Source organism: Bubalus kerabau, chromosome 5 (assembly GCF_029407905.1).
Source record: "Bubalus kerabau isolate K-KA32 ecotype Philippines breed swamp buffalo chromosome 5, PCC_UOA_SB_1v2, whole genome shotgun sequence".
Classification (NCBI taxonomy): Eukaryota; Metazoa; Chordata; class Mammalia; order Artiodactyla; family Bovidae; genus Bubalus; species Bubalus kerabau.
The window spans coordinates 101,421,681-101,444,324 of NC_073628.1; the positions used below are offsets into that span (position 1 = coordinate 101,421,681).

General features: G+C 41.8%; 1 protein-coding gene across 1 annotated transcript in view; it reads left to right on the forward strand.

The window, feature by feature from the left end:
* The first annotated feature begins 465 nt into the window (after positions 1-465).
* DNAJC11 (DnaJ heat shock protein family (Hsp40) member C11) overlaps positions 466-22,644 on the forward strand; it is a 70,056-nt gene continuing 47,877 nt past the window's right edge. The window contains exon 1 of the mRNA XM_055582419.1: positions 466-623. Within this exon, the coding sequence (XP_055438394.1) occupies positions 552-623 (72 nt within the window). The 5' untranslated portion in view covers positions 466-551. The remainder of the gene's footprint in view (positions 624-22,644) is intronic.

Below are 22,644 nucleotides of genomic sequence, written 5' to 3' on the forward strand. Positions count from 1 at the left end.
GGGCAGAGTTGTCAAGAGAAAAGTGAAAGACCACTGGAGGAACACATGCCATTCTGGAAGCTTCCTGTGCAAAGACAAATCAGTATGTGGGGCCTCCAGTAGCCTCCCGTCGGAGGGGTACCGGGGTAAGGGTGGAGGTGGGGAGATGGCCACGTAGCCCTGTTGAGGCTATATTTGGGATTCGGATGTGCCCCACACTGGACGCCCGCGGGGGAGACAGAGGGTGTCGCAAAGGTGTGTCTCCCCGGCGTCCAGACGTGACAACCCCCGGAAGTGACCGCAAACTCGCTGTCTCTAGCCAAGGCACAGCCCCAGGGTCCCCAGGCTCGGCTTTAGGTCCCCGGGCAACACGTGGAGGGACTGGGCCCGCCCTCGGCCGCGCCGGGGAGCAGGGCGCAGGCGCTCCTTCCGGGCTGCGCGGAGGCGGCGCGACTCCAGGCCGCCAGGGGCCGCTGTGGGGCAGCCTCGCCGGCCCGCGCTATCTGAGCCGCGGACCGTCAGTCCCTCTTGAGCACGGCCTTGCCGGTTTGGCGGGGTGAAAGGTTGCGAAGATGGCGACGGCCTTGAGCGAGGAGGAGCTGGACAATGAAGACTATTACTCGTTGCTGAACGTGCGCAGGGAGGTGAGGCCTGCGGCGGGCCGCGGTCCGGACCGAGGCCGGGCCAGGTCGTTCAGGCGGGGCCGGGCTGGCAGCGACCGCCCCGTACCCTCCTCGGGCGGCCGGACCCTGGCGGGGAGGCCGCGTGACCCCGGCTGACGTGCGCGATCGCTGGCCGGCCAGACTGTCCCCACCGCCCTGACCCTTGCGCCGGGGGTATCCTATCTGGCCTCTCTCCCAGCTCTCCGCGGCCGGTTTGCCGCTTGCACTGTGTCCAGGCAAAGCCAGAGGGCCCCGCGCCCCCAGGGGGAAACGGGGTCCCGAGGTGAAGGTGGAGTGGGGAATCCAAGTCCTCCAGGACCAGTTGCCACACTCGGCTCACACACCCGCCTAGGCCGAGGGGCTGTGTCATCGTACCGCAGCCGGCAGGATGGGAAACGGAGTCCCAGGGGCCAAGGTCAAAGCCACCAGGGAACCTCCCCAGGGGTCTGTCCGGTCCCCAAGTCTTCCACGGGGACATCCCGCCTCTGAAGTGAGTCCAGGCTCAGAGGCACGTGTCTTGTGTCCTCCTTCTTCCTGAGCGGCTTCCAGAAATTGAAGAAAGAGTCTCCTGGACAAATAGCCTCCATTCGGAGGCCCAGGTTAGGAATAAACTCAGGAATAAGCGAAGAAGAGTTGACGCCACCACTTGCAATCCGGGTTTCCAGACGCCAAGTGCTTATCTCTCGTTTCCTCACAGATTGAAAGATAACACCTAGAGAGCCTCACATGGTGTCCTGAACATAGTGGGGTTCCAATTAAATTTCCTTTCTTGTTGGCAAGTACATTTGAGGTCAGCGTGAAGGGCAGAGAGGCTTCCAAGGTCAGGTCATGTTCATGAAGTGAACTCTTTCTCTCTAAACTGCTAGGTAGGGTCTTCCCAGCCCGGCCATAGGATCTCTGATTCTGGCTCAGATTTTCCATTGATCAGAAGTAGCCTCATTTGGCTGTCCTTGGCAAAACTGATCAGGCTGTTATGTCAGTGAGCTCAGGTCTGCGTGGTGTTAATAATAGCTAATGTTCTGTGAGTGCTCACTTTGTGCAGGGCCACAGTGCTGAATGGACACTTTGTTTTATGTTATTGCACTTAATTACCTTATTAGCCTTTAAGGTAGGCATTCAGAGAGTTCTTGATTGATATCTGAGGAAACTGAAGTATAGAGAGATTAAGTAACTTGCCCAAAGCCACACCACTAGGAATTGCAAGAGCCTAGATTCACCCCTGGGCAGTCTGACTCTGAAGCCCCAGTTCTTGACCTCTGTGCTGTACTGCCTGGCTTACCACTCCTCAGACTCCAGAGCTGCTGGACTCTTTGGGCACTCCACATGGGAATTCCTTAAATGTGTTAGTCACTATTTACCGTGGAAACATCCAGTGAAATATTTTGGTGAATTTCAGATCTTGTTAGGCTGCAATAGGGTCACCTAGAGATTCTTGGAACGAGTCATTGGTGAGGCTTCTTTGGCCTCTGTTTCTTTGCCTTTGAATGGAGCTGTCTGGCTCGTTATTCTTTTTCTCCAGTTCTTAGAAGTAAAGTGGTAAATGAAAACAGCTTTTCTGAAATCAGCCTTTCTTACCACTCATTTATAGTTTGCCTGGGGAAAGATACTAATACCTGTTCACTGAATCTTGCATGCCAAGTCACTTCAGTCGTGTCCGACTCTTTGCAACCCTGTGGGCCGTAGCCCACCAGACTCCTCTATCCATGGGATTCTCCAGGCAAGAATACTGGAGTAGGTTGCCATACCCTCCTCCAGGGGATCTTCCCCACCCAGAGATCAAACCCACTTCTACATCTGCTTTGGCAGTTGGGTTCTTTACCACTAGCGCCACCTAGAAAGCCCCTGGAATCTTGCTGCTGCTGCTCCTGCTAAGTCGCTTCAGTCGTGTCCTACTCTGTGCGACCCCATAGACGGCAGCCCACCAGGCTCCCCCGTCCCTGGGATTCTCCAGGCAAGAACACTGGAGTGGGTTGCCATTTCCTTCTCCAGTGCATGAAAGTGAAAAGTGAAAGGGAAGTCGCTCAGTCGTGTCCGACTCCTAGCGACCCCATGGACTGCAGCCTACCAGGCTCCTCTGTCCATGGGATTTTCCAGGCAAGAGTACTGGAGTAGGGTGCCATTGCCTGGAATCTTAGGTGGCTGCAAATGATCAAAAAGGTCTAGAGTAATAAGCTTGGCTGAAGTCCTAGGTAAATATTTGTCAGAGGTATACCTTGAAATTGCCAGAATGTTGGGACTTGTCATTGTTATTAGACTGATGGGTGAAAGTCAAAGAAGTATTTCTTTAGAAATGTCACTTCTCCGGAACAGTGAAGTCACCTCCCACATTTCTGGCTGTAGGTGAAAGTCCTGTGAAACAAGTCCTCTGGCTTAAGTCATTTTGTGTTGCTGCTGCTAACAAACTCAGTATAGAACACCATCCTCTGTGGTGTGATTTTCCAGGTTCCATTAGAAAAGAAGCTCGGAGAGTGATCTCTGGACTTGATTTTAACTAAGATTTTTTGGTGAAATTAGAAATCAACCCGAAGTTGAAAGACCATGATTTAGCTGAAGAATTAGAGAAGAAAATAGAAGTAATCTTTATCTTACATGTGTGGTCAAAAGAAGGTAATAACCCCGTTGATGTTTCAGGGTCTACAGCTTGATGGCATTGAAGTGTAACTAGGAGGCAAGGTCCTCTTCCCACCAGCACCCCAGAGCGTTTTCAGAAGTCTCATGTTCAGGAGGTTCGTGACTTTCTGCCAAGAATCTCAGATGGAAGCAAGCTGAACCCAAACCAGGGAACTCTAATTAATAAAGTTTTAAATTTATAAGCATGATACATGATGATAACAAATGGAGTAATACAGAAATGTCTGAAATCTGCTTAAGAATCTCCCTTGCCATGTTTAAACTTTAAAATATCCCCTCTTTAAATTGTATCCCAGAGAGTGAAGCAGGCAGCTAGATAAAACTTCGATGATCTTTACTAATTCCCTTTCTCTAGTGTTCCTTCATTGTCTGTCTGCAGAGTGGAGCAGTTATCTGCCTGCCACACATTGAGGGGAGGGAATAATTTATCATTAACTAGGCATATTGAAACTGGATTGGCATCTCTGGTTTACTTAGCCAGATGCACCATCAGAGGCCCAAACTCTGATCAGAGATTTCTGAGATGATTTTCCAAAATTTATTTGGAGAAAGGATTCCTGAAGAATTAGTGAAATTTTCTTGATGTACATACTTTTTATCGACATTATAATTGACACATTTTAAACCTAATTTATTCCTAAATAATTGAGTTTAACTCCTACTTTAACCAGTGTTGTAGTTGAAAGAGTTTCATTTTTATGTATGTCAGTCAGCAACGTTTATAACCTGTTGTAAGATCTCTGGTCCCAATCAATTTTAGCCTTAAAGGAGCCAATCTCCTTTTCAAGTTGTAGATACTTTTGTTAAAAAAAAAAAAAAAAACCGGCCATTAAATAAAAACAAACTCAAGTAGAAATGTCTTTTCTTGTAGCCCACATATGGAGGTCAGTGTTCTGGAATCTTCATCCTTCCTTCCAAAGTAGCCATGAAACTAGAAGTGCAAAATCATCACCTAAATGGAAAGTTTTCCCAAAGTCCCTGCATTTTCATTCCTTCCCTGGTGTAGGGCATCTCATCCTCTCCACAGTTTTTGGTTGTCTGGGTTACTCTGGCTGCAGGTTACAGTCACAGAGTTGGGGCTGAAAAATCTGAGTTTGGACTGCAGACGAAAAGGCTAGAGCAAAAGAGGAAGGTCTACCCGTCACAGCCAAGATTGACCTTGGGGGACAGTCACCTAACCCCCAACCAAGGTGGCAGGGCCATCCACAGAAATTGAATGTAAAAGGGTGGTAAGCCAGGGCGCATGTAGGTACCTAAAGCCCTGAGGTACTTATCTAACCTGATGGGCAGGTGATTAGTCTTAATGAGGGATGTGAAGGTGAGTCTACAAAGGTTTCCTTTAATGAGTTTTCCATTTGCTGCCTTAGGTTCAAAGTCTGATAGTCACAACAGCGAACCCGCTTGTGCTGAGCAAGTAGTGTGAGCCTTGGTTGTCCAGAAACCTGACTTAGCCCAATGGTCACATTCCTAAGGCTGCCTGTCAGTGAAGAGGAGCATAGTCCTTAAGAGCAGGGCTTTCAGGCCACTCAGGCCCCCAAGGGTGACCTTGAACACGTCATTCAACCTCAGAGTCTCCTTTACTGATATGCAGCCAGACCATCCTGTGTTCGAATTCCAGTTTTACCCCGGGAAGTGTGTGCCTCTAGGTAGCTAGTCGTTGAACCTTTTTGCTCTCTGTTTTTTTGGGAGCTTTTCTTGAAATGTAGGTAACAGATAAAAATGTATTAATACGAAGTACTCGCTCTGAGCCAGGGTGTTGTATATTGGAGCGTGAGGCTATGTATAAAGTACCTGACGCATAAGTAGGTATTTGATTAATAATGTTTATTGTTACTACTTCTTGGATTTTGATAAACATGAGGTTTTGCATGTTTTAAAAAGACATCCATGTACACAGAAGACTTTGGTCTGTCTCATCCAGGCTCAGTTTACTGTTGTAGTAATAAAAAAAAAATAGTACTAAGCATAATTTAAGATTTTATGCTAAGCATTAGGTTCTAAATTCCCAAAGCTTTCTTCTTTCTGTTCAAATTACTAAGTTTATTCTCTTCAGAAGACAGTTATCTGAACTCTTCCCGCAAGGTCATGCATTTGACTTGGGTGGCGGGAGGAGTGGTCCCCAGCAGCTGGGCTAAGCTTGGGAGTGGGGTGCAGAGCCATGGGGTGATTTAAAGAGACGGCGTCTGGGTTAGAAGCAGAGTGGGACCCACAGATCAAGTTGTTGTGAGCGGTCATCTTTGAAGGGACCAGGCAGAGAGGGCAGGGCCTGGCAGAGGTTCTGCTCCAGCGACAGCATGACAGCGCTGGCGGTCAGGACGGTGACCGGTGGAGCTTTTGGGGGGTCTTCCTGAGGTGAGGAGGGGGCCATTAGGGTATCCCTCAAGTTCCAGTGTCACCTCATACTGTGATTAGCAAACACTGCGAGGCTGAATTTTGAAATTGTTTTCTTTAATGAACCTTAAGCTAGTTACTACCTTTCTGCTTTGGGCATTTCAAACAATTGGTTCTTGAAATTTTAATGCTCTGGTTCTACATTATTGACCAAACTACCTCTCTCTTCTCTTTTGTTTTTTTCTTAAAGGGAATTCAGTTGTAAGCTTTTCTATTTGCTGTGAGTTCAGTAAAACAATGGAGAGGAAACCATGGGACACACAAGCCACATGTTTTGCTTGGCTATGGAATTTTAGAGTTTACTTTCATTAAACTTTCGTTTTAATTTCACTCGAGTATTTTATTTACACCCTACCATGTTCAAAGAGAGGATTTAAGACAGCTAACAGAGATGAGAAGACAAAATAGAAGAAATGTTTAAAAGGGGGCACCGTCCAAAAGAAACAAACAAAGACCACTGGGAATGTTACTGCTTCCGTGGCCCCTGCGTTGTATGGGTCACGCTCCTTTGCGGAAGCTCTTGTGATCTGACGGCTGCGGGCTGCTTGGCTCTCGGGCTTTTGGAACCACTTCTGCCTGCAGTGAGTGCACTGTGTTCCCACCCGGGTTTGCTGCGGCCAGAACATTCCTCAGTAGTAAAATGCTAGCAGACATCAAACCACAAGAATCATGTGGGCATCGAGTGGGCAGGATGTAGCAGGTGGGCACGGACCACAGACAGTATAAGGTCAGGCATGTAGGGGAAAGAAGCCGAACCCTTGATGCAAGAGAGGATCTGAAGCATGAGTTTTGACCCAGGAAGGAACTTGAGCTCATGGCCCTCAGATGCTGGCCTTTTTATTCACTCTTATGTCTCAGAGGCACCAAATAAACATACAGACATAACCAGGAAGAGAAATGAAGACAGAGTTGTACAGTGGTAGGAAAGTCTCTCCTGAGCCCTTGGAATGACCTTTAATCAAGAATCAGAATTTCTGCTCCTTTGGCCCAGTTCTCACATGTTGTTGTCAGGAAGGGATTTGTCCTGAAGGATGGGACCCCCCTCAGCCCCACAAACCTTAAAGGTGAAAAAAGGCCCTGCCTTTTTTTCCCCCCCAGTATTTAGAGTTCCTGTTCTTACCAATTCCCTAGTCCTGTTTTTGAAGTTACAATGCCATCTTGGGGGTAAATTGTAAGTTTTTTCCTTCTGTGTTAAGGAGAACCTATGTAAGTTTTCTAAGGTTATTCCTAATTGTAGAATCTTGGAATTGTTTGCTCAACCTCCTGTTTAGCCTTTCTGATGCATTCATGATTTGATTTTTTCTCTCTGAAGCCCACCTTCTGAAAATGGAAAGGTCCTAAATAAAATGGTGGTAGGCAGCTGACTTCCAAAATCATGAGAAATAGAATGTGTGCGTCTGATCTCCATACGCAACAAAGGTGGGCGTTAGGGAGGGACAGCTAGGATCACTCACCTTGTACCTGGCATGTGAGGCACCTGTGAGTGTGTTGATGATTATTTGAAAAGGCCAAAGGTGAAGATGGAGTTTCAGAAGAGGTCAGTGGCTTAAAGAGCAAAGCCTTTGAAGTCTAGTCCAAGTTTGACTTTCTAGCCACCTGGGCTAAGTTCCTTAACCTCTCTGAACCTGTTTCTTCATCCATAAAATCCAGGGGATAATTTTACTGTTGTAGTGCTGTTGGGAGAATTAATCGAGAATGCATGTAAGTGCTTAACATAGTAATGGGCACATTATTATGTAAAGTAAATGCCAGTATATTTTTATTAGTATCATGAGCATAAAAGTTAATAAGGAGTGCTCTCACTGATTTGTAGGAGTTCTTCACAGAATTCGGATGAGTCCTTTGACAGGTTAGTATAAATGTCCCCTCTCTGTAGTTTGTCTCTCCTTCTTGTAAATGTCTGCCAACCAAAGTTTGGTTTGAGCCAGGCTACACGAGTTCCAATTTCTAGCCAGCTTTTGGGTCAGGGATACATAATCAGGTAAATTTCTCCATCTCAGACAAGCCACTTAGTTAACCTTTTAGATATTCACTGTTTTAATCTGAAATACGGGGGTTCTAACGCCAGTCTCCAGGCATTTTATGAGTATTCAAATGGACGAAATACTGGTGATAGCACTTTGTTAGCTTTGCTCTGACCCTGCATCTCTGCCTTCTGGCCGTTACGATTACATGCTCGGATCACGATTACATGCTCGGATCACTTGCCTCCTATGCCTGGCTGCCTCCCAGTTTCATGCTCACCTGTGCATCCCAGTGAAAAGCCTCGGATGCTCTTTGATTTTTCTTCTCCAAGTAGTATTGAGTCCCTTTTCAGGTTCCCCACAGGTACTCAGTCCATGAATCCTCTCCACTCCAACTGACTTTGACCCCCTCGTTTCTATTTTCTTCAGGTCTTTCTGTTTTCACCTTTTGTCAGTTTCAGTCAAGCTGTACCAGTTAATATTAACACAGTACTGATCACGTTTCTCTAGCCAGAAGTCTTTTGTCATGTCCTATTTTTTATTGGGTAAAGGTCAAATTCTTGGCTCTGTTTTTAAAGCCCCTTACAAATTAGATGTTTTCTATGTTTTCTGCCCACTTTGTGCTGATGTTCTGTTTTCTTCCACTGCAAAGCAGACTCCATGTGGGGTCAGGCACCGTGGTTGCCTGGCTCGCCATTGGGTTCCTAGCACTGTGGGCGCATGACACATACCTGTCAGATGTTTGCCAAGTGAATGAGCAGGCGGGTGGATGTCTGCGTTAATTTCTTGCCTACTTCCTGCCTTCTTCTTTGCCTTTAAGAAGGCCAGTTTGTCAGTGTTCTGTCTCACCTGTTTCCTCGGGGCACTCTTTTCCCCTGAAATGCCCCAGCCTGTTGTCGATACTGAAACAAATTCAGTCTACCTTTTGCATTATTTCAACACTACTGGCTCCATGAAGTTTTCTTTCCATTCTGACAGCGCTGAACTTAAGTCTTTTTTTTTTTTTTAATGTGGACCATTTTTAAAGTCTTTATTGAATTTGTTACAATATCGTTTCTGTTTTAATGTGTTTTTGGGTGAAGCATGTGGGATCTTAGCTCCCTGACTGGAGGTCAAACGTGCACCCTCTGTGTTGGAAGGCGAAGTCTTAACCACTGGACAATCAGGGAAGTCCCGTGTCTTCGTTACTGTTTAGTTAAATCCATGTGTGGGGAGTTTTAGGGAATGGACACACGCACTTAGTTTATAATCTCTTTGAGGGCAGGGATGATGTACTTCTTCTGTATCTCTTGGGGTACTTAGAGCAGAGTTGACATTCAGTTAACGTGGTGGTTTGAAATGACGAAATATTTGCTAATGCCATACTCACTTTGTCCAGGTGCATTTTACTTTGTGGGACACCTGTATTGAGGAACGTGTTGCAGTTTTGGTGGCAGGTCATCCTAGAGGAATGTATTGGAAGCACTTTGACAATTTTCAGTTTGGTAAATCTCAACTTTCTTTTAGGAAAATTGCTTAAAGTCAGGGAGCAGAGGATGAGTGCAAATTCATAGCTGGGGCCCCGGTTTAAGCCAAGACCTGTGGAGACTCAGTTCAAGACTGGATGCCGTGAGAGAAGAGGAAGGAACACCTTTCCTCGCAGGGCTTGTCCTTTTTCATCCAGCAGATATTGATCATCTTTCTCTTACGTTTCTTTATTGCGATGAGAAAAGGTTACGTATTTATCATCTTTTGTACTAGCACCAGTAATGGTATTTGTAGAAAGCTTCAGATGGATTAGATTTATTTTTTAACAGTTCTTTTTCCTTTTGTCAGTTAAATAGAGCTGAATTTTTACCATAGGCATTGGTTAGTTTCTCTTGAAATCCTGTTCTATTTGAAATGCTAGGACAGTCTGTATCACACTTGAGGGTGAGTCCACCTACTTAGTAGCATTCTGTCATTCATTTGTGTTCAACTTTACCCTCAAGGCTCCTCTGTCCATAGGGATTTTCCGGAGTGGGCTGCCATGCTCTCCTCCAGGGGATCTTCCTGACCCAGGGATCAAACCCACGCCTCCTGTGTCTCCTGCATTGACAGGTGGGTTCTTTACCATTGAGCCACCTGGGAAGTCCCATATACATTGTCAGGGTCTTTTATTTGTGGATGAACCCCCATGTGCAGGAACTTATTTCCAGAGCCTCCAAAGATGTCCCCATAAGTAAACAAAAAGAGTAGAAGACTGTGCTGAGCAGGGAAAGTGGCATCAGAAGAGGGTAGGGCCATGCGGAGGGCAGTTTTCTGGTCTTCTGAAGCTGCAGACTGTGCAGGAACCTTCACACAAGCTAGTCTCTCAGTGTGATCAGAATCTACTCAACGACACCACGTATTCTAGCGCCCTTTCTCTTCGTGAAGCGGCTCTCGCTCAGCACAAAGTACCCATGCTGTCTTGCTGTTAATTAGCTCTGAAATCTGCCTTTTCCTTTAAATTCTGTGAGCACCAAGTATCATAAAAAATTACAGCCTTTTATTAGCTGATGCAGTTTATTTCGATCAGATTGTCGTGGAGCATATGGGCAGTCATGAATCTCCAATTGCGGTAATTAGGCAGACTTCCCACAATCCAAAAGAACATAGTTTGTGGAGGTTTTGCTGCTGAGATACAGTAATATAGATATAGCCTGGAAGTTTGAGCTTGAAATTTATAGGCTTCAGCAATAAAAAGCCTGGTAGTTTTACTTTTTTTAATTTGTACTTATTTATTTATGGATCTTCGTTGCTGTGCAGGCTTTCTCTAGTTGTTACAAGCGGGAGGTTACTCTCTAGTTGTGGTGTACAGGCTTCTCATTGCAGTGGTTTCTCTTGTTGAGCATGGGCTCTAGAATGCACAGGCTCAGTAGTTGTGGCTCACAGGCTTAGTTACTCTGAGGCATGTGGAACCTTCCTGGACCAGGGATTGAACCTGTGTCCCCTGCATTAGCAGGTATATTCTTAACCATTGGACCACCAGGGAAGTCCAGCTTTACTTTTCTTAAAGTGAAGGTCTGAGGTATCACTTAAGTTGTTGCTTGTATACTCTAACGAGTCTTCAAAGTATTGAATGAAATATCATTGTACTAGTTAGATGTGCTGTACACCAAACATTATTGGCTCTTAACTAGGGAGGGGCTGCACTTCCTAGTCCCCTGGTGGTTAAGTGCGGTCACATGACCAGCTCTAGCCAATGGCGTGAGTGGAAGGGATGTGTGTGCTGCTCAGGCTGGGGCACTTAAAGGGCAGGTGAGCCCGAGTCTTATGCTCTTCCCTCTGCCTCCATGATTGGCGGTGGTTCCAAAGGGTCTGTTTTGTCCACCTGGGACCTGAGGACATTGCCAAGCAGAGAACTAGCTGGCCCAAGATGGACATGTAGCGTGAGGGAGAAATAAACTTTTGGAATCTGGGGGTTGTTTGTCACCACAGTATCACCAACGCAGCAGTTCTCAAACTTTTTAATGTCGGGGCCTGTTTACATTCTTAAATTATTGAGGGCCCCAAAGAGCTTTTGTTTATGTGGGTTATAGCTATCAATATTTAACAATAAGACACAAAATGTACTTATATTTCAGTATAACCATGAGAAAAACTTATGGATTTCAAAATAACTATGTATTGGACAATAATGAGTTTGCAGGCAGAACGAAGGATAGTACACTGAGAATCAATTGAGGTGATCTCTGAAAACTTGTGTTTATGAAAGCTACCACCTTACAAGCTTCTAGAAAGCAAGAAAGTGTACAAGTACACATTTCATTAACCATCAGAGCAGTGGTATCATCCCACCTCATATTACCTCAGGAAAATCCCACTGTGTGCTTATTGAGAGAGAAGGAGAAGGGGGCAACAGAGGATGAGACGGTTGGATGGCATCACTGATTCAATGGACATGAACTTGAGCAAACTCCGGGAGATGGTGAGGGACAGGGGAGCCTGGTGCACTGCAGTCCATAGGGTCACAAAAAGTCAGATACAACTTGGCGGCTGCATAACAATGCTTATGAGAGGATGAGGAAAAGGCAGATAACACCTGAGTATTATTATGAAAATAGTTTTGACCTGTGGACCCCCTGAAAGGGTCTCAGGAACTCCTAGGGGCCCCACACCACACTTAAGAACCATTGACGTAGCCTGTCCAATGGATAGCCTTACTAATGTCCCCACATGCTGTAGCTGACTTTGCTAATTGAAGATAGGAAATAAAAGCAGAGTGACCATATACTCTTTGACTCTGTGCTGTCACTTTGAATGCAGAGATGGTGTCTGTCACTAGAAATTAAAGTAAAAATGGAGCAGTGTCTTCTGTGCCTTTATTATCTAAGGGAAGCAAATACAATGAAATTGTTATCAGGAGACTTTTCTAAGCACGATACCACAGCAGAAATCAGAAAAGAGCATGGATAGGTTTGATTTTACAAAAATGAGAAACATCTCTAAAACCTTTTTTAAAGACTTAAAAGGAGTCTATATTTGGTACAGAATCACATTTCCAACATATATAAGGAACTCTTGGCTTTAAAAGGGGAAAAAAAAAATGAATACCCCAATAGGGAAACAATACAAAGGAAACAAGTAGAAGAAATCTGAAATGCAAATAAAGGATTGGAAAAATTTTCACCCTCACTTGTAAATTAACAAATGCAGGTTGAAACAAGGCTGTTTTTTGTTTGTTTGTTGTTTTGCTTTTTCTCTACCAGATTGGCAAAGTTTTTTTTTGTTTGTTTGTTTTCCTTTTTAATGATAGTATTCAGCTCTGACAGATGAAAATCTGTTAGCCCACCCGGCCAGAAGACAGGAGGATTATTCCCTGGAGAAATTGAGCCAGAAAGACTCTGGAGCTTAGACATAGACAGTAGAGGGTGAGAGTGGCTCCCTAACAAAAGCAGGGAAACATAAGTGTTTGCACCCTGCATGGTGAGGCTTCTAGCTTTTTTCCCCTTATTCCTGGGCTCTTCCCTCAAGGAACTAGCCTATAAAGAGAAAAGACTGCCAATTGAAACTTCTAGGTTCCCTTCCAGCCATTTCAGAAAGAACCTCATCAGATGACAAGGCCTGTTCACACATACAGAGCTTCCAAATAGCCTATTAGTGTCTTACTATGAAGTGTAAATCAGCTGTCAAAGAACATCAGATGTTTGAGGGAAGCCTCCAGAGGAAGTCTGAGAGATCATGCTGACAGCAAGGAGAAACTAGAAGGAAGCAGACAATGCAAGGAGTTTGGGAACTAGACTGCCTTCAGACAGATAAGATACTGCATGTAAGAAATAACAGCAAGGTGATTCATCGAAAAGAAATACTACATAAAAAAAGAAGGAGTTCTTGGAACTTAAAAAGAAGATAAATAAAAAACTGGAAGTTAAAGATGAGGAAATATCCACAAAATAAATTTTAAAAATTGGAAGATCAAATTTTTTAGGCATTAAATAAAGTAAAATGAAGGAGAAGACATTATTAAACAATTAATATGAGAAAATTTTCTCAAAAGATGTGAGAATACAGGTAAAAAGGGTCAATCAGATAACTAACAGAGTGGATTGAGGAGTAAAAGACCCCCATACTAAAGGAAATCATAGGTTAAAGAGGGTCCTAAAAGTTTCCAAACCAGGTTGTAAAGGATTGGATTGTTTCCAACTTTTTAACTTGTAAGATACACATAAAATTCTGTGCAAATTTTTTTCTTAGTCATTTTTAAGTATACAGTTCTGCAATGTTAAATGCTTACATTTTGTTATGCACCTGCCACCGTTTACATCTCATACACTCTTCATTTTGCAGAACTCAAACTATCCCTATTAAACAGTAACTCCTGACCTCCCTTTCCACCAGCCTCTGACTGCCACCATTCTACTTTATGTCTATGATTTTGACTACTTCTAGGTACCTTACGTAAGTAAACGTGTACAGTATTTCTTTTTCTGTGACTTGTTTATTTCACTTAGCATAATGTTCTCAAGGTTCATCCTTATTGCAGCATGTCAGGATTTCCTGCCTTTTTAAGACTGAATAATATCCATTGTCTTTATATGCCACATTTTGCTTATCGATTTATCTGTTGATGGGCATTGGGCTGCTTCCATGTTTTAGCTGCTGTGAATAATGCTGCTCTGAGTATAAGTGTACAAATATCTGTTCAAAACCCTGCTTTCAGTTCTTTTGAGTATTTACCCAGAAGTGGAATTTCTGGATTGTATGGTAAATCTGTTTTTGATGTTTTTGAGGAACTGCCATGTATTTCCCATAAAAGCTCTACCATCTTACATTCCCCCTAGCAGTGCACATGGGTTCCAGTTTCTCTGCATCTTTGCCAACACTTATTTTTTTCCTGTTTTTGTTTTGTTTTGAATGGTAGCCAGCCTAATGGGTATGGAGTGATGTCTCATTGTGGCTTTGATTTGTTTTTCCCTAGTGGTTAGTGATACTGAGCATCTTTTCGTATGCTTTTAGCCATTAATATATCTTCTTTGATGTATTAAGTCCTTTGTCATATTTGAATCAGATTTTTTTTTTGAGTTTTAGGAATTCTTTATATATGCTAGTTATTAATCTCTCATCATATATACCATCTGCAGCTGTTTTTTCCCATTCTTCAGATTGTTTTTCTACTTTCTTGATAGTATTCTTTGATTCACAAAAGTTCTTAATTTTGATGAAGTCCAGTTTATCTCTCTTTCCTTTCTTTTGTTGCCTGTATCTCAGATGTCCAGTTCAGTTCGGTTCAGTCGCTCAGTCGTTTCCAACTCTTTGCGACCCCATGAATCTCAGCACGCCAGGCCTCCCTGTCCATCACCAACTCCTGAAGTTCACTCAAACTCATGTCCATCGAGTCGGTGATGCCATCCAGCCATCTCATCCTCTGTCATCCCCTTTTCCTCCTGCCCCCAGTCCCTCCCAGCATCAGGGTTTTTTCCAATGAGTCAGCTCTTCGCACGAGGTGGCCGAAGTACTGGAGTTTCAGCTTTAGCAACATTCCTTCCAAAGAACACCCAGGACTAATCTCCTTTAGAACGGACTGGTTGGATCTCCTTGCAGTCCAAGGGACTCTCAGGAGTCTTCTCCAACACCACAGTTCAAAAGCATCAATTCTTCGGTGCTCCAGCTTTCTTCACAGTCCAACTCGCACATCGATACATGACCACAGGAAAAACCATAGCCTTGACTAGATGGACCTTTGTTGGCAAAGTAATGTCTCTGCTTTTGAATATGCTATCTAGGTTGGTCATAACTTGCCTTCCAAGGAGTAAGCATCTTTTAATTTCATGGCTGCAGTCACCATCTACAGTGATATGCAGGTCAGGAAGCAACAGTTAGAACTGGACATGGAACAACAGACTGGTTCCAAATAGGAAAAGGAGTACATCAAGTTTGTATATTGTCACCCTGCTTATTGAACTTATATGCAGAGTACATCATGAGAAACACTGGGCTGGAAGAAGCACAAGCTGGAATCAAGATTGCCAGGAGAAATATCAATAACCTCAGATAGGCAGATGACACCACCCTTATGGCAGAAAGTGAAGAGGAACTAAAAAGCCTCTTGATGAAAGTGAAAGAGGAGAGTGAAAAAGTTGGCTTAAAGCTCAACATTCAGAAAACGAAGATCATGGCACCTAGTCCCATCACTTCATGGCAAATAGATGGGGAAACAGTGTCAGACTTTATTTTTTGGGGCTCCAAAATCTTTGATGTTACATCTGAGAAATTGTCACCAAATCCAATGTCTTAAAGCTTTTGGTCTGTTTTCTTCTAAGAGTTTTAAAGTTTCAGCTCTTATGTTTAAATCTTTAATCAAGTTTGGGTGGATTAGCCAAAATTGTAGGATACAAAGTCAACATACAAAAATCGGTTGCATTAATTTTTTTATATGGTGTTAGGTAATGGTCTTCACTCTTCATGTGGATATTCTGTTATCCTGGTACCATTTGTTGACAAGCCTACCCCTTCCCTGTTGAGTAGTCTTGGCACACTTGTCAAAAATAATTTGATCGTTTGTTTGAGGGTTTACTTCTGGGCTCTCTATTCTATTCTGTTGGTCTATATGTCTGTCTTTATGCCAGTATCGTTTTGGTAACTGTAGCTTTGTTGTAAATTTTGAAATAGGGAAGTATGAGTCCTCCATCTTTGTCTTTTTTCAAGATTGCTTTGGCTTTTGGGATCCCTTGAGATTCATGTAAATTTTAGAGTGGACTTTTCTATTTCTGTAAAAAATGTCATTGGTATTTTAATAGAGATTACATTGATTTTGTTAGTTGCTTTGCATATTATTGACATTTTAGTAATATTGTTTTCCAATCCAAAGTTTTCCAAAGACACTTGACATAAAATATCTTTTTCATTTATTTATGTCATCTTTATTTCTTGTAAGCCTTTTTTACCTCCCTGGCTAATTCTTAAGTTTTGTTTATTTGTTTTTTATGCTATTGTAAATGGACCTGTTTTCTTCATTTCCTTTTCAGATGGTTTATTGTTCATGTATAGAAATGCAGCTAATTTTTGAGTGTTGCCTTTGTAGCTTGCAATTTTGCTGAACTCATTTGTTAGTTTTAACAAGGTTTTTGTGTATGTGGAATTTTTATAGAGTTTTCTATATATGATTGTATCATCTGTAAACAGATAATTTTACTTCTTCCTTTCCAATTTGGATATTTTTTATTTCTTTTTCTTACCTAATTGCTCTGGCTAGGACCTGCAGTAGTACTATGTTGAATAGAAGTGGTAAGAAGAGACGTTTTTCCCTTTTTCCTGATCTCAGGGAAAAAACTTTCAGTCTTTTACCATTGAATATGATGTTAGCTTTGAGTTTTCTTCCTCAGTTTGTAAAAGCCTCTTTATGGCTTTTGTTTCTTTTAGTTTCCATCTGTTTCTAGTTTGCTGAGTGTTTTTATCACAAGAGGGTATTGAGTTTTGTCAGTGCTTTTTCTGCATCTATTGAGATGATCGTATGGGGTTTCTTTGAATATGATGTATTGTATTGATCAGTTTTCATACATGGAACTGTCATTTCATTCTAAGAATTAATCCTGCTTGGTTGTAATGTTTATCCTTTTAATATGCTGCTGAACGCTCCTGGTATACTGTTGAGGATTTTTACATCACTGTTCATAAAGGATTCTGGTCTGTAGGTTTTTTTCTTTTTTGTGGAGTCCTTGTTTGCCTTTGGCATCAGGGTAATAGTGGCCTCATAGCATGAGTTTGGAAGTGTCCCCTCTTCTTCAATATTCTGGAATAGTTGAAGATTGCTATTAGTTCTTTAAATGTCTGGAAGAATTCACCAGTGAATCCATCAGGTCCAGGGCATTTCTTTGTCAAGAGGTTTTGATTGCTAATTCAGTCTCCTTGGCTTCCCTTGTGGCTCAGCTGGTAAAGAATCTGCCTGCAATGTGGGGGATCTGGGTTCGATCCCTTTGTTGGGAAGATCCCCTGGAGAAGGGAAAGGCTACCTACTCCAGTATTCTGGCCTGGAGAATTTCATGAATATGACTGAGCGACTTTCACTTTCAATCTCTTTATTAGTTATGGGTTTATGCAGATTTTCTACTTCCTCATGATTTGATCAGTAGGTTTTGTATTTCTAGTAATTTGTCCATTTCATCTGTTTTCATTTTTTTTGGTGTACAATTATTCATAGTGCTCTCTTATGAACTATTTTCTGTTTCTATAGAATGAACAGTAATAGCTCCACTTTCATTTCATAGTCATTGGAATCTTCTCTCTTTTTTGCCTTCAGTCTAGCCAAAGGTTTGTTGATTTTTGTAATCTTTCTGAATAACCAACTTTCATTTTATTTCTATTGCATATCCATTCTTTATTTCATTTATCCCTACTCTAATCTTTATGATTTCCTTCTGCCATTTTTGATTTTAGCTTTTCTTTTCCTCTCGTTTTTTCCTTTTATTTTTTAAATTTATTTTTATTAGAGTATAGTTGATTTTGTTGTTTGTTGTGGAGTTGTTGAGTTGTGTCTGACTCCTTTGCAACCCCATGGACCGTAGCCTGCCAGGCTCCTCTGTCAGTGGATTTTCCAGGCAAGAATATTGGAGTGGGTTAACATTCCTCCTCCAGGGATCCTCCTTACCCGGGGATAGAACCCACATCTGCTGCAAGTCTCCTGCACTGCAGGCAGATTCTTTACCGCTAAGCCACCAGGGAAGCCCATAGTTGATTTACAGTGCTGTATTAGTTTCTGCTGTATGGCAAAGTGGATCAGTCATACATACGCACATATTCACCTATTTTTTTAGATTCTATTCCCATATAGGTCATTATAGAGTAGTGAATAGAGTTCCCTGTGCTATACAATAGGTTCTTTTTAGCTATCTATTTTACATATAGAAGTGTGTATGGTAGAAAGTGAAGAGGAACTAAAGAGCCTCTTGATGAGGGTGAAAGAGGAGAGTGAAAAAGCTGACTTGAAATTCCACATTCAAAAAACTAAGATCATAGTGTCTGATTTCGTGACAAACAGAAGGGGGAAAAGTGGAAGCAATGACAAATTTTATTTTCTCGGGCTCCAAAATCACTGTGAATGCCAACTGCAGTCATGAAATTAAACAAAACTTGTTCCTTGGAAGGAAAATGATGACAAACCTAGACAGCATATTAAAAAGCAGAACATCACTTTGCCTACGAAGGTCCATATATCAAACCTATGGTTTTTCCAGTAGTCATGTATGGATGTGAAAGTTTGACCATAAAGAAGGCTGAGTGCTGAAGAATTGATGCCTTCAAACTGTGGTGTTGGAGAAGACTCCCTTGGACAGCAGGGAGATCAAACTTTCAATCCTAAAGAAAACCAACTCTGAATATTCACTGGAAGGACTGATGCTGAAACTGAAGTTTATAGTTATTCTGTCTTCTTGCTGCACTGAACCTTTTATTATTATTGGATGTCTTTCTTTGTGTCTTATAACCTTTTCTGATTTCATGTCTGTATTGTCTGATATTAATAGCTTTGCTCTCTTTTGGTTACTACAGTGGTTGCAAGGAATGTCTGTTTCCATCCTTCAACTCTCTACCTGTTTGTTTTGGATCTCAGTTGAGTCTCTCATTGGTAGTATACAGGTGGTCATGTGTTTTTATCTGTTCTGCCGTTCTTTGTCTTTGATTAGAGAGTTTAATCTATTGATGTTTAAAGTAATTACTTATAAGAAAGAATATTTTTGCTACTTGTTTTCTGTGCACTGTTTTGGTGGTTTTGTTTTTTTTGTCTCATGTCCCACATTATTGTCTTTTGTGTTAAGCTGATTTTTTGTAGTGAAATATTTTAATTCACCTCTCATATCCTTTCATGTATATGCTATAACTATTTCCTTTGTGGTCACATTTAACTCCTTTGATTACATTTAACATCCTAAAGTTGTAATACTCTAATTTGAACTTATTCCAGTTTAGCTTGAATAATGTACCAAAACTTTTATTTTGCAACTCTGTGCTACCTCTTTCAGTTATTGATGTCATAAAATTACATTTTTACATATTGTGTGTCTAAAAAATAAACTAGGGATTATTTTTTAGAATGCATTAGTCTCTTAAATTATGTAGAAACAAAACATGAAGTTATAAGCTGGAGCTACAATAAGACTACCTTTTAGATTAATCTTTTTTTTTTAATGTGGTAGTGTCTGAAATCATTGAGAAGACAAGATACGGAGTTACAAATCATTTTTATAATAATACTAGCTTTTATAATTGCCCGTGTATTTCCTTTTCTGAGATCTTAATTTCTTCATGTGGCTTTGAGTTACTGTCTGGTGTCCTTTCATTTCACCAGGCAGGTCCAGTGTCTCACAGTAAAGGTCAAGGTTCGTTTTTCCACATGTGAATATTCCTTTCTTCTATCGTCATTTATTGAAGAACTGTCTTTTCTGCTTTGCATTACCTCATATTGCACACCTGACCACATACATGGGGGTCTGTTTGTGGACTCACTTCTGGTCCACTGATTTGTGTGTGTCTGTTTTTTTACTGGTAGCACGCTGTCTTGATTACCAGAGCAGTGTTAAAGTCCAGTATTGTAAGTCCTCCAGTTCTTCCTCAAAGTTATTTTGGTTAGTAAAATAACTGGAAAGTAAAATTTCTTCTTGCTCCATATTGTTTTTCCATATAAATTTTAGAATTATCTTGTCAGTTTCTACCCAAAAAAAAGCCTACTGGAATTCTGATTGGATTGCGTACTGGAATTCTGATTGGATTGCATTGAATCTGTAGGGGGAAATTTGACATCTGAATGATACTGAATTTTCTGGTACATGAAGGTAGCTTATTGTGCCGTTATTTTCGGCCTTCTGTCATTTCTGTCGCAGTGCATTGTAGCTTTCAGTGTACAGGTCATAAGTTTATCCCTAAGTAGTTCATGTTTGTCAGTGATACCAAGTCTCAGTTTTTAATATATAGAAATAAATTGATGTTTATTGATCCTGTATCCCATGACCTTGCTAAAATCACTTAGTAGGTTTTCTGATAGACTCTTTATGATTTTCTACATAGACGACATCTGCATAAATAGAGACATATAAACTTTTTACTATGTTTGTCTTGAATTTCTTTTTTGTGCTTTATTGCGTTTTTGTATTGTACAGCATCTAATCCAACAGTTTTAACAGACCACTAAACTCTACAGGTCTCTAGGGATCTTTTCACTATGAATTTTATGATATATAAAGATTGAATTTATATTAGATTTACTTTCCATTAAAATTATAACTAGATAATTGAGATGATGAAACTTTTCAGATTTACAGCATGATACATCACTTAATTTTATATACAATTTTAGGAATAAGTACATAATTTGAGGTATCATTTTTAATGTTATCACATATTTTGAAATGATATCAGCATTTTTATTTTATTCATTTTTTGGTCATGCCAAGTGGCATGTGTGATCTTAGTTCTCCAATTAGAGGTTGAACCCATGCCCCCTGCATTGGAAACACAGAGTCTTAACCACTGGACTGCCAGGGAAGTCCTGATATCAGTATTTTTATGATAGTGAAAGAGTTTATCATTTATGAAATATCGAACCAGTGACCTTAGCTATTTAGTTATGATAAAAGGCTCAATCTAACCTTTTATTGAATGTGATATTTATTAAAAATGAAACTTCTTGTTTCTATTACTTAATCAATAGCACGTTAAGCCATTTATTAATATGACTAAAGAAGGTATTGTGAACTAGGTACTCTATTCCCTTGTCTTCTAGTTTACTTTTTACAACCAGGAAATAGCAGTCTAACCTAAAGTCAGTCAAATCTGTCTAATCCTGCACTTGTAATTTTTATGAGATGCTGGAAAGAACAATTAAAATTTGCAGAAAGGGACTAATTCATTTTGGCTCCTCAGGAAGGAACAAGCCCCTGTTACATCATCACATAAGTAAACCTATCTGGAAAAGACGTTGAATTTGCCACTGGTTAGCTGTTCTTTATTTGCTTAAAACATTGAAGCTTGGTGCAAGTGGCATCTTGGTAAGTGTGGCAAGGAATGTGTTGTATAATTAATTGATATAAGTATAGAAAGAGGCTTACGGTGGGAAAAAGAAAGGGGAACCGCAGAGATGGGAGCATTGAGGCCCCTGTCTTCCATGGAGTCTTGTTTTGTTTTGGGCCACACTGCAGGCAGGGCATGCAGGATCTTAGTTCCTTGACCAGGGATCAAACCCAAGCCCCCTGCAGTAGAAGCCCAGAGTCTTATCCACTGGACCACCAGGGAAGTCCCTGGAGTCTTGTGTTCTTATTGAAATAGAACATTTGCATAAAAGAGTCTGCATCATGGGCATGCAGCTCAGTAAATTTTCACAAACATGGGCCACTTCATGAATGAATGCTCCTGTCTTCTTCCCACAAGGGCTGTAATTATCCCAGTTTCCGTATTCCTGCTGCCAAAAGGGTATCAAAGCTGAATTGTGGCATTAATGACAGCTATAATGATTAAATTCCTCTCACGTGCAAGGCACTGTTAAGAGCTTGTACACATACTGTTTACTCCTCAAAATAGGTGTGAGAGAGGTACTGTTGTCTACAGCGTGAAGAAAAGATTTTAGAAGAGCTATAGAGAATAGGTTGTTGCCATGTACCATAAGAAGCACTGTGGTCACTGTCTCATTTTATTCCCACACCACCCCTGAGCATGGTTGTCATCTGCTCTAGCAGGTGAGAAAGCCAAGGGTCAGAAAGTTCATTTGCCTGAAGCCTCTGTTCTTAAGGGCTTCCCTGGTGGCTCGGTGGTAAAGAATCTACCTGCTAATGTAGGAGACACAAGTTCAATCTCTGGGTTGGGAAGATCCCCTGGAGAAGGAAATGGCTGCTCACTCCAGTATTCTTGCCTGGAGAATCCCATGGGCAAAGGAGCCTGGCGAGCTACAGTCCATGGGATTCTAAGAGTCGGACTTGACTTAGTGACTCAACAACAACAACGGAAGCACTCATTACTCCTGGAATTGGAAGATATTGAAAAACAGTGGAAATTACAGAAAAACTCAGTTTGACGTCTTCCCTTGTAACCCTGATGCCTTGATTCGTCACACCCCTGTGACTGCTTTCCTGTGTTCCGGGGCCCAGACCTCCCGTCCTTCCTCAGCATCCTCACTGTGGACCTGGTCCCATCCTCCACCTGGAGGGCTGGCTTTTCAGGCCCCTCTGGCATGTTGTCAGTGACCCAGAATTTGCTTCTGTTGTCAAAATGGTGGGGTTGCCTCCCCAAAAAATATGTTCTTTACTTGACAAATCACCTGGACAACCTAGATGTCCATCAACAGATGAATGGATAAAGAAGATGTGATAGATATATGCAATGGAATATTACTCAGCCATGAAAAGGAACAAAATAAAGTCATTTGTAGAGATGTGGATGAATTTAGAGACTCATACAGAGCAAACTAAGTCAGAAAGAGGGAAAAAAAGTCATATACTACTGCATATATATGGAATCTAGGAGAAATGGTACTGATGAACCTATTTGCAGAGCAGGAATAGAGACTCAGAGAACAGACTTGTGGAAAGGGAGGAGGG